This window comes from Jaculus jaculus, chromosome 10 (assembly GCF_020740685.1).
Source record: "Jaculus jaculus isolate mJacJac1 chromosome 10, mJacJac1.mat.Y.cur, whole genome shotgun sequence".
In the NCBI taxonomy this organism is placed as follows: domain Eukaryota; kingdom Metazoa; phylum Chordata; class Mammalia; order Rodentia; family Dipodidae; genus Jaculus; species Jaculus jaculus.
This window is the reverse complement of record NC_059111.1, coordinates 18,973,659-18,984,579: the sequence shown is the minus strand read 5'-3', so window position 1 is coordinate 18,984,579 and position 10,921 is coordinate 18,973,659. Positions and strand designations below refer to the sequence as shown.

The 10,921-nt window shown below is 50.9% G+C and overlaps 1 protein-coding gene across 1 annotated transcript; it reads right to left on the bottom strand.

Moving 5' to 3' along the window:
- Nucleotides 1-489: 489 nt before the first annotated feature.
- Nucleotides 490-8,674, bottom strand: Nr2e3 (nuclear receptor subfamily 2 group E member 3). Its single transcript, XM_045161101.1, has 8 exons — nt 8,581-8,674; nt 7,963-8,089; nt 7,675-7,778; nt 7,375-7,596; nt 7,073-7,230; nt 5,964-6,204; nt 4,857-4,962; nt 490-622 (listed from the first exon to the last, which is right to left on the bottom strand). The coding sequence occupies exons 1-8, from the start codon at nt 8,672-8,674 to the stop codon at nt 490-492; spliced, it is 1,185 nt and encodes a 394-aa protein (XP_045017036.1).
- Between the last annotated feature and the right edge of the window lie 2,247 nt (nt 8,675-10,921).

The window sequence follows — 10,921 nt, the reverse complement described above, 5'->3', positions numbered from 1 at the left end:
TTATAGGCATGCACCACCATACCCAACCCATTCATTATTTTTATTGCTGGTTTTCATCATATTGACTAAAGCAAAATGTATCAGCCCATTCTACTGTCAGAAGAGAGTTGGGGGTTATAAGGAATAAGGTTGCTATGAATACTCCCCTGATATATTTTGGGAGGACAGTTCTGTCATGTCCATATATACCTGTAAGTGGGTGAAAGGAAGGCAAATTTATAGCTTCATTAGATTGTTTTCCAGGAAGTTGTAAGCATTTTACACTAGTTTTATTTTTTAAAAATATTTTATTATATATTTATTTATTTATGAGAGAGAGAGAAAGAGAGAGAATGGGTGCACCAAGGCCTCTAGCCACTGCAAACAAACTCCAGGCACACATACCCCACCTTGTACATCTGGCTTACGTGGGTCCTGAGAAATTAAACCTGGGTCTTGAGGCTTTGCAGGCAAGCGTCTTAACTGCTAAGCCATCTCTCCAGCCCTACCCTAGTTTTTGAACATATCACAGAGGAGTTTCTCCATTGGCGTGTTCCCTATGGTCTTTCGGAAGAAGAGGAGCTCGATGCGTTCAGACGTGATGAATCGTAAGGATGGAAGCAGAAGGAGCAATTTCCCAAACCTGAATGGGAGAGAGGCCACTATCAGACATAGGGTCAGCATGAGTCCTGGGACAGCAGTGGAGGAGGGGAAAGATGAGAGGCGCCCAGGACGAACCAGGCAGGGAGGGTTTCAGGGAAAGGTCTCCTATTCCAGATGACTTGTCTCCAGCCTCTCCTGACTCACTGTGTTCCAGACTGTGATGAAACAGTTAATCAGTATTGTTTACTACTAAGAGTATAAAGTGAGAAATTACTTATATCAATCCTGTATGTGAATATATTCTTTTTTTAAAAAAATATTTATTTATTTATTTGAGAGAGAAAAAGGCAGACAGAGAAAGATAGAGAACTGGCGCACCAGGGTATCTAGCCACTACAAACAAACTCCAGACACATGTGCCACTTTTTGCATCTGGCTTTACGTGGGTATTGGGGAATCGAACTTGTGTCCTTTAGCTTTGCCAGCAAGTACCTTAACTACTATGCCATCTCCCCAGCCCATGAATATATTCTTGATCATATGAATATTATAGTTATGTATTAGTTTTATGTAAGAATACAGTTATAAGGTTAAGAATGTTTGTGAAACACCTAGGATGATAGTGGCTATTATTGGAAATGTTCTGAAGTTGTGAGAAAATTTGGTTGGCTAAGATATTCACCCAGGAAACAATCATTGAGGTTTCAAATTTAAAAAAACAACTTTTTGGGTTGGAGAGATGGCTTATGGTTAAGCACTTGCCTGTGAATCCTAAGGACCTGGTTCGAGGCTCAATTCGCCAGGCCCCGCGTTAGCCAGATGCACAAGGGGGCGCATGCGTCTGGAGTTCGTTTGCAGTGGCTGGAGGCCCTGGCGCGCCCATTCTCTCACTCTCTCTCTCTCTCTCTCTCTCTCTACCTCCCTTTCTCGATCTGTCTGTCACTCTCAAATAAATAAATAAATAAATAATGAACAAAAAATATGCACATGTATAAAACTGCAAAAAAGGAAAACAATAATAAAAAATGTGAAGAATCATTTACTAGAGCAGGGGCCTATAGGGGACACACACACACACACACACACACACACACACACACACACACAGAAAGAGAGAGAGAGATCAGAGAAAGAGAGAAAGAAAGGTATTTAGGACCAGACTTCCTGGGGAAAAGGCCTACAGTAGTTAGGGTCAGTGTCCACTGCCGAGGAGGCTGAGCCCCCCAGGGGCAACTGCTTGCTCATTTCCCCCCCAGAGGAGTATGGAAACTCTCATCCTTCCATGTTTTGCTGAGTGGACTTCCTAGTTCTCATGAGCATGAGTGGGAGCAGCCTGGCACCCCTCTATCTGCCTTCTCTCCTGTCTTTCTGATCTAAGGAGTGGGAGGAAGACAAAGCTGAAACCCACTAAAGAACTGTTTATTTCAGATTGCTTGCCTGGACCCACCTGATGGATCTGAGATTTAGTGTGATGGGTCACAACTAGTCTTTAAAAAATAAAATTAAAGGCTGGAGAGATGACTCAATGGTTAAGGGCATCTACTTGCCAAGCCTGATGCCCTAGGTTTGATTTCCTTAGTACCCACATAAAGCCAGATACACAAAGTGGTTCATGCAGGAGTTGGTTTGCAATGGCAAGAGGCCATGGTATGCCCATTCTCTCTTTCTTTCTCTTTTCCTCTCCATCATTCTCCCTCTCTCTCTGCTTGCAAATAAAAACATAAATTTTTTTTATGAGAGAGAGAATATTGGCATGCCAGGACCTCCAGCCACTGCAATCGAACTCCAGACATGTGTGCCACCTTGTGTCCGTGTGCGACATTGCATGTTTGCGTCATCGGTGTGTCTGGCTTATGTGGGACCTGGAAAGTCAAACATGGGTCCTTAGGCTTCTCAGGCAAGCACCTTAACAGCTAAGCCATATCTCCAGCCCACAAATAAATATTTTTAAATATTTAATAATAAAATATAAATTTATAATAAAATATTTAGAGATAGATAAAATTAAATTAGCTTAAAAAGTAAAATAAAACCAGGCATGGTGGCACACGCCTTTAATCCCAGCACTTGGGAGGCAGAGGTAGGAGAATCACCGTGTTTGAGGCCAGCCTGTGCTAGAGTGAAACCCTACCTTGAAAAGAGAAAGAGTAAAATATAAGTATCAAAGCTAACTGGGCAAAGTTAGGGAAGGCATTTATGGAACTTTGTTTCAGAGTCTATGTGAATATCTGGTTGTAGCAGACAGAAGCTGCATTTCTTCTTGGGTGTTACAGTTTGAGAATGTCAAGATGTGCTGACCTACAGAATTGGGAATCACTGTGGTTAACACTTGGCTCGGCCTAGAGTAGGTAATGGACTGTTACGGAAATGACATGGGGAATCTTAATTAACATTCTGAAAAGTGATGCATAACCAACAAGCCAAGACACCTCTGGGAGCTGGACCTAGAGGAAACATGACCTAGGAAGACTGCCAGGTTCTGGATGAATTCTTACGAGGCTACGTGAGGCCTTGGTACTAAAATCCATCACACTGCCACTGCTGACAAGCAGCTCAAAGCTTCCTGCGACACTGTGTAGCCTTAGTCTTCCTGGACTCTAATGACAGGGAACTTACCTCTCCTTGGATCATTCCTCAGGTCAGAGGTGTTCCAAGATACCCTTGTTAGCTCACTTCTTCAGACAGAGTGTAGATGATGCGGTCTAGGATAGCCTGCATGGGCCGCGTATCTGAGCAGCTCAACCCAGCTGAGAAAGCTCTGGTGCTAGTCCAAGATGAGCTCCTCATCTACTGCCTCGAGCCCAGCCTGGGCTGGCCACTTTGACATGCCCATGCACTCCTCCACCAAGTCTTCCATGGAGCTTGTCATGTCCAGGCAAAACACTTTCCTCTTAGTTCCCCTTTTATGTTTTGAAAACCCTGTTTCTTTTTTTTTTTAATTTTAATTAATTTATTTATTTGAGAGTGACAGACACAGAAAGAAAGACAGATAGAGGGTGAGAGAGAGAATGGGCACTCCAGGGCCTCCAGTCACTGCAGATAAACTCCAGACGCGTGCGCCCCCTTGTGCATCTGGCTAACGTGGGACCTGGGGAACCGAGCCTCGAACCGGGGTCCTTAGGCTTCACAGGCAAGCGCTTAACTGCTAAGCCATCTCTCCAGCCCGAAAACCCTGTTTCTAAATAGCACCTCTTCCCCCATTCCTTGCTTCCACCTCCACCTAAGCGCCATGTCTGTCCTGTTCGAAATCTTACAGCCTCTTGCGTTGTTATCTCCTCCCACTCCCTAAGATCAGAACCCCATGGACTCTCCAAGCTGACAGGAGCTCTTCGTGCCGCCTGCAGAACCCTCTCTGCTCGCTGCCATGCCAGTCAGCGTGAGGTCCAGCCTCAACCACAAGCGCCTCCTTCCACACACACCCAGGGGCCCTGCCTGCCTTTCCTGTTGAAAGTAGACTTCGACATTCCGTGAACGTGAAGATGTACACTTAAACATTCAGGGACGTTAGGTTGGCCCTGGGGTGCTTTCCTAGCTTAATCCCCTCCTGCTCCTTCCTGCCAGTAAGAATCTTTCCATCCATCCACATTGGTCTCTTAAGAACTCACCGAGCTGGTCTCTATCTTCATAAATAAGATTATTTTCCTCCCCTGTTAAACCCTACCCTTCCTTCCAAGTCTATCCCTGCTCTGGAGACACAAAGTCTTTCTCAGAGGCTGGGTATGGTGGGTGCACTTGTCATCCCAGCGTTTGGGAGGCAGAGGCAGGAGGATCCTGAGTTTGAGGCCAGCCTTGGCCACACAGTAAGACCTTGTCTCAAAAAAAAAGTCTCTCAATCTTGTTTGTCACTTGCCACCCTTTCAGATATAGGTAACTCTACTGGATTAGGGCAGTTCTTGACATCCATGTATTTATTATGCTGGGCATCTTGGAAGCTTTGGTCCCCATCTGAGCCTGGCCCACAGGAGATAGATACTGGCTGACTGACACCTTCATTCTATCTTTTTGTTGTTGTTGTTTTGACATAGAGTCTCTCTCTAGCCCAGGTTGACCTGGAATTCACTATGGAGTCTCAGGCTGGCCTCAAACTCACGGCGATCCTCCTACCTCTGCCTCCCTAGGGCTGGGATTAAAGGTGTGCGCCATCACACCTGGCTCACCCTCACCCTATCTCATCAGGGGAGCCCCAAGATGGTGTGGGGAGAGGTGAACAGCGGGGTGGGGCAGAGGGGAAGGGCAAGGGATCTGAGTGGATGGGGGGCCATGTACTGGGTCACCTCACAGGCTGGCTGGGGTGGTGAGCCTTGCTGTGTTGGCTCAGCATCACTTGAGACTGGTCCTGCAACGCCTCCACGTGCTCAGGATCCTTCAGGCCACGCGTCTCTGGGGAGAAGCAGGACTAGTGGGCACCCTTCTTGGAGCCTGCCCAGATCCCACCCCCGCCCTGGGAGTAGGAAGCCATGCCACACGACTTTTCTCTGCCCCATCCCAAGAAGCCTGCAATACACCTGCACCCACGCAGGACTGTGGACAGAGAAGCAGAAGGAAATCACCAGAATTCTCTCTCTCTCTCTCTCTCTTAAAAAAAAAAAATTTATTTAGGGGCTGGAGAGATTGCTTAGTGGTTAAGGTGCTTGCCTGCAAAGCCTAAGGGCCCAGGTTCGACTCTCCAGGTCCCATATAAGCCGGATGCACATGGTGGCCATGCGTCTTGAGTTCCTTTGCGGTGGCTAGAGGCTCTGGCACACCCATTGTGTCTCTCAAATAAGTAAATAAATAAAAATAAATCTTTAAAAAGAATTATTTATTTATTTGAGAGAGAGAGAGAAAGAGGTAGAGAGAGAATGGTTGCACCAGGGGCCTCCAGCTGCTGCCAGTGAACTCCAGATACGTGCACCACCTAGTGCATCTGTCTGACCTGAGTCCTGGGGAATTGAACCTGAGTCCTTAGGTGTCACGGGCAAGTGCCTTAACTGCTAAGCCATCTCTCCAGCCACCCCCACCTCTTTAAAAATTTTGAGAGACAGAGAGAAAGAGGCAGTCAGAAAGAGAGAGAATATGGGGGTGCCAGGGCCTCCTGCCACTGAAACAAACTCCAAATGCGTGCATCACTTTGTGCATTGGGCTTTGTGTGGGTACTGGGGGATCCAAGCCCGACTGCCAGGCTTTGCAAGCAAGCACCGTTAACCGTTGAGCCATCTCTTCAACCCCCTTCTCCCTCTTTGAGGCAAAGTCTTGCTCTAGCCTAGGCTGACCTGGGGACTCACTGTGATCCTCCCACCTCATCCTCCGGAGGGCTGGGACTAAAGGCATAAGTCACCGTGGCTGGCTCCTATCCTTAGCTCCTAACTATTTCTCTGGATGGTCAGGCCAGGGCTCGGTACCTGGTTTGAAGAGGACTAATGCCTTCATGCAGGCGAACTCTGTGGGGTCCACTGCCAGTGCCCGGAACCTGGAGATGGTTTCTTGCAGGAAGCGCATCTCTGCACCGGCCAGGGCAAGCCGACTCTGAGAGCCGCCAGAAGCCTCCGGTGGGGCCAGCAGTGGGCAGCTGTCCAGAGGCAGAGACCACTGGATGGCTCCGAGGAGGAAGAGCTCACTCCATGCCTCTTCCAGCAGGATCACCTGAGAGGGTGTGAATGTCATGACAGCTACACAGCTCCTGACGCCCAGCCTGTGACTGCTGTCACCCCCCCAGAAATAGAAGGGGTGCTCCCAGCGGTCCAGAACCGTCTCCTGGCCTCCGTCTACATGGCTCTGGCATTCAGCACCAAATGGCCCAGCTACCTAGGCTTCCAGACACTCTTCAGCTTCCATCCAGAGCTGCAGCTGAGCTGGGCATGGTGGTGCATGCCTTTAACCCCAGCACTGGGAGGCAGAGGTAGGAGGATTGCTGTGAGTTCGAGACCACCCTGAGAATCCATAGTGAATTTCAGGTCAGCCTGGGCTAGAGTGAGACCCTACCTCTAAAAACAACAACAACAAAAACAAACCAGAGCTACAGCGGAGTCATTTGGGAAAGCCTAGAGCCCGGGGCTGGTGGGCAGACTCAACTATGTACAGAGAGTCCAAGTGGGACGGGTTAGAGAATGGGTGGCTTTCCCACGCTGTTCCCTACAAGCACACAGACTGACTGAGTGCTCAGCTTCTCTGGGGCTTTTTCCCTGGTTCATCACGAGAGCTTGACCCGCCCATCGGAAGCCCCAGGCGTTTCCTCAGGTGTAGAAAGCTTGTGCTGATACTTGGTCCCCAGCCACAGGCACCTGCACTCCACCGGGTCCTAGAGTCCATCACTCATTCCGTTTAGGGTGTACACATGTGTCTGTCCTACACAGAATGACTACAGGCTGAGCGGGTGTGGAAGAAAGATCCAGGCAGCCGCACGTACTGTCTTCACCCTCGGGACTCTGTGGGGCCCTGGCCAGCATCCCTCCCCGGGGATGTGTGCTGACACTGACCGGCCCGGCTCCCGCAAGCAGGCTGCGTGGTGTACCTGATCCCTGAAGGGCAGGTTGGAGAACACAGGCAGGTTTTTGGCCCACTTCACAGCCATGAAGAGCAGGCGAGCTGACGTCTCGTGGATGCTGTCTAGGCTGCAGGGGGATGCGGGGAACTCGGGGTCATTGCTGGTGACATCAATATTCTCTTCAGCTATCGAAGGAGGAGGTTGGGACCTTAGTGTCTGCACTGGGGGCCAGGGGTGGGGGATGGTGGGGGAGATGGTAGCCAAGATTCCAGACCCAGGCGTGAGGGTCCATACCCAGGGGAGTGGTCTAGCCTCGGCTGCCTTCTTACCATCCTCTGGCTCCAGCTTGGCACAGGCTTCGGCAGTTATGAGGCTGGCCATGAAGTGATGACCCAGGGCTCTGGCTGCAGACACGGGTGTGGGGCCCCGGGGACTGGGTCCTGCCAGGGCCGGGGAGGCCACCAGGGGCTCAGGTCTGAGCTCACTGGCTGACTCCATGCTGTCCAGGCGGACCTGGGCACTGCTCCGTGGCTGGCGCTCATTCTGCACGGCTGGGGCGGGGGAAGGTGTAAGTCAGGATCTCCTCTCACCTCTTCTGCCTTTCCCATCTCACTGTGCCCTCCACTCACCATCTTGGTTCATACCCGCTTGCAAGCACTTCTTCAGCCGGCAGGCCTGGCACTGGTTGCGATGGGCCTTATCCACTGGGCACATCCCTGCCCCTACCTGGCACCTGCAGAGAGGAGGATATTCCCAGGGGGTCACTGTTGTGCCCAAGCCCTAGGCCATGGGCTTGCCCTGGGCCCCTTCCACAGTTCCTTCTGCATTCTCTGAACCATCTCCCCTGTCTGCTGGGCAGGCTGTTGGGTTGGGGGCTGGGGGCTGGGGTGGGGGGTGGACAGAAAGGCTCCCCGCACCTGTAGATGAGCCTCCGTCTCACACTCCTCTTGAAGAAGCCACTGCAGCCATTGCAGGCATAAATGCCATAGTGCTTCCCGCTGCTGCTGTCCCCACACACACGGCACTGGAGCGAGGGGCCCGCACCTGACGGGCGGGATTGGGCTGGGCATAGCTTCACACCCCTTCCTCCCTGCCCCCTCTCCATGCGTCCTCACGTTCGTGCCCTCCTGCATGTAGACACACCCGGGGCTCTGCCCCACATCTAGAACAGCAAATCCTCCTTGTACACACCACCACCCCACGAAACCTCATTCCTCCCCATCTCTGTTCTCTCCATAGCCCATTTTCAACAAGACACCCACCCTGCCTCCACTGCTCTAGAACTTCCCCTGAGAACATTACTCACATCGCCATGAGGGATCTCTTGGCTGTGAAGCCTTTTAAGGCCGCTTCAAGTCTTCCCTAGAGGCTCTGGTGGGGTGCCCTGCCTGTCCACCAGTGGGTTCCCTCACACTTGCCCATAGCCTTGGGGCTGGAACTAAGCTGCTTGTGAGTTTTCCCCCATACTCCCTGCAAACCTCTGGCCCATGCTGTGCTCCCCAAGAGCCCAGATCTCACCTCCAAGAAAGCCATACCTGTTGGATCCTCCCCGAGGGCCCATCTGTCAGGAGACTCCTTCCTGGACACGGTCACAGCCGCGGGCACAGTGGCAACCACCGTGGAGGTCATTGGAGCTGGCAGGGGCCCAGAGTACCTTCGGCTGCCTGCCTGTGTGAGAGCCCCGCGTCTAGCTGGGCCCCCAGCCTCTGCCTCTGTCTGTCTGTGTCTTGTCTGTCTGTCCTCTGTCTCCCAACCTCCTGTACACTCTGGTGAATCGGGAGCTTGTCCACCTTCCCAAGGCTCCTCACTGCGTTAGCTCTGGCCCCCGGGGAAGATTTCTCCCAGCACAGCCCCCCGCCTGCACATGATCCTCTTAATCTTTACTGTCTCCCCAGGGGATCAACCAGCCACACCTGCAGCAGTGCCAAGGTGCCCCTGGGAGCCAGCCAGTCCCGCTGTCCCCACACTAGCTCCTGGGCCGTCTAATGTCTCTAGATCCTTCCTGCCCATTCTGTTCTGTTCTGTCCCCTGCCTGAGAGATAGGCTGTGGTGCTTTCAGCTACTTGCAGTTCAATCCTAAATCTTGTGTGTGTGTGCATGTGTGTGTACATGCATGTGTGTGTACATGCATGTGTGTGCCTGCCTGTGGAGGCCAGAGGGTATCCATCATCCACTTTTCTTTATTATTTTTATTTATTTGAGAGAGAGAAAGCAGAGGAGAGAGAGAGAGAGAGAGAGAGAGAGAGAGAGAGAGAGAGAGAGAGAGAGAAAGGGAGAGAGAAAGGCAGATAGAGAGAGAACAGCACTCCAGGGCCTCCAGCCCCGGCAAACAAACTCCAGACGTATGCGCCATCTTGTGCATCTGGCTTTATGTGGGTCCTGGGGAATTGAACCTGGGTCCTTAGGCTTTGCAGGCAAGTGTCTTAACTGCTAAGCCATCTTCCCAACCCTTTCCACCCCTTCTTGTTAGAGCTGGAGTCTCTTACTGTTCCTGGAACTTGCTCCCTACCCCACCCCACACCTCTAGAGGTCAGGATTCCCAGGTGTGCTACAGGCCTGGGGTTATAGGTACACATGGCCACATCTAGCTGTTTCTATGGGTTCTGAAGATTCAAACTCTGGCAGTCTTGGGCCTCCTCAGGCCCTCATACTTGGGCAGAAAGCGCACTTACCTGCTGAGCCATCTCTCCAGCTCATGCCCAACATTTTTACATGCATTCTGGGGATCAAACCAGGTCCTAATGCTTGCAATGCAAGTACTTTACTGATTGAGCCATCTCCTCAGCTCTCAATTACAAATCTTTTAAAAAATATATTATTTATCTATTGGAGAGAAAGAGAGAGAGAGAGAGAGAGAGAGAGAGAAAGGCAGATAGAGAGAATGGGCGTGCCAGGGTCTTTAGCCACAGCAGATGAACTCCAAATGCATGTGCCACCTTATGCATGTGGCTTATGTGGATACTGAGGAATTGAACCTGGGTCCTTAGGCTTCACAGTCAAGTACCTCAACTGCTAAGCTATCTCTCCAGCCCTTAATTATAAATCTTGAAGTGGGCGGGGGGGCTGGAGAGATGTCTTAGCAGTTAAGTGCTTGCCTGTGAAGCCTAAGGACCCCGTTTGAGGCTCGATTCCCCAGGACCCACATTAGCCAGATGCACAAGGGGGCGCACGCATCTGGAGTTCATTGGCAGTGGCTAGAGACCCTGGCATGCCCATTCTCTTTCCATCTATCTGCCTCTTTCTCTGTCTGTCACTCTCAAATAAATTAAAAAATATAATAAAAACAAATCTTGAAGGGAGGTGAGTGGGTCTCACTTTCCCGAGGAGTTTACTGTTTTGTGGCAGTTGACTTCGTTTGAAAGCAAATGTGTCTGTGGGTGGGTCCTTGCTTGTCTATGGTGGTTGGTGCTCAGTATGGGTTCTAGGGTAACCAAATGCTTGATACAGGACCGTTGGAGACCATGATTTGAGACTTTCTCCCTGGAAGACAAGTAGTGAGGTCCTATGCAGGACATGAGGCTAGCTGGAGGCAAGAAGCCCCCGAGGAGGCAGGAGTGGGCAGGTACTGTTGTCTCATCTCGAGTGCTGGCTCTGCGTGACAGACCCCAGGCCCCTTCTATCAGCTCACATCCATGATTGGGTTTGGGAGGAGGGCAAAAGGAGAGCCTGTGTCTCCTCATACCAGGCTCTAACAGGAAGAAAGCAGAGGTGGGAACAAACGCAGTTCACCTCCCTGTCATAGGCCAAGTGGCCCTGAGCAAGTGACTTAGCCTCAGTTTCCTTTCTGGGAAAAAGGATGACAAGAGTGCTTTTCTTTTCTTTTTGTTTTTTGTTTCGGTTTTTCAAGGTAGGGTCTCACTCTTGCTCAGGCTGTCC

Excerpts from the sequence above, each read along its gene's own strand:
- Nr2e3 (XM_045161101.1), bottom strand. The coding sequence starts at position 8,674 with ATGACCTCCACGGTGGTTGCCACTGTGCCCGCGGCTGTGACCGTGTCC. Across the intron at positions 8,090-8,580 it reads CCTCGGGGAGGATCCAACAG|GTGCGGGCCCCTCGCTCCAG; the intron begins GTATGGCTTTCT and ends CCCGCCCGTCAG. Across the intron at positions 623-4,856 it reads CACCCCAGCCAGCCTGTGAG|GTTTGGGAAATTGCTCCTTC; the intron begins GTGACCCAGTAC and ends TCTCCCATTCAG.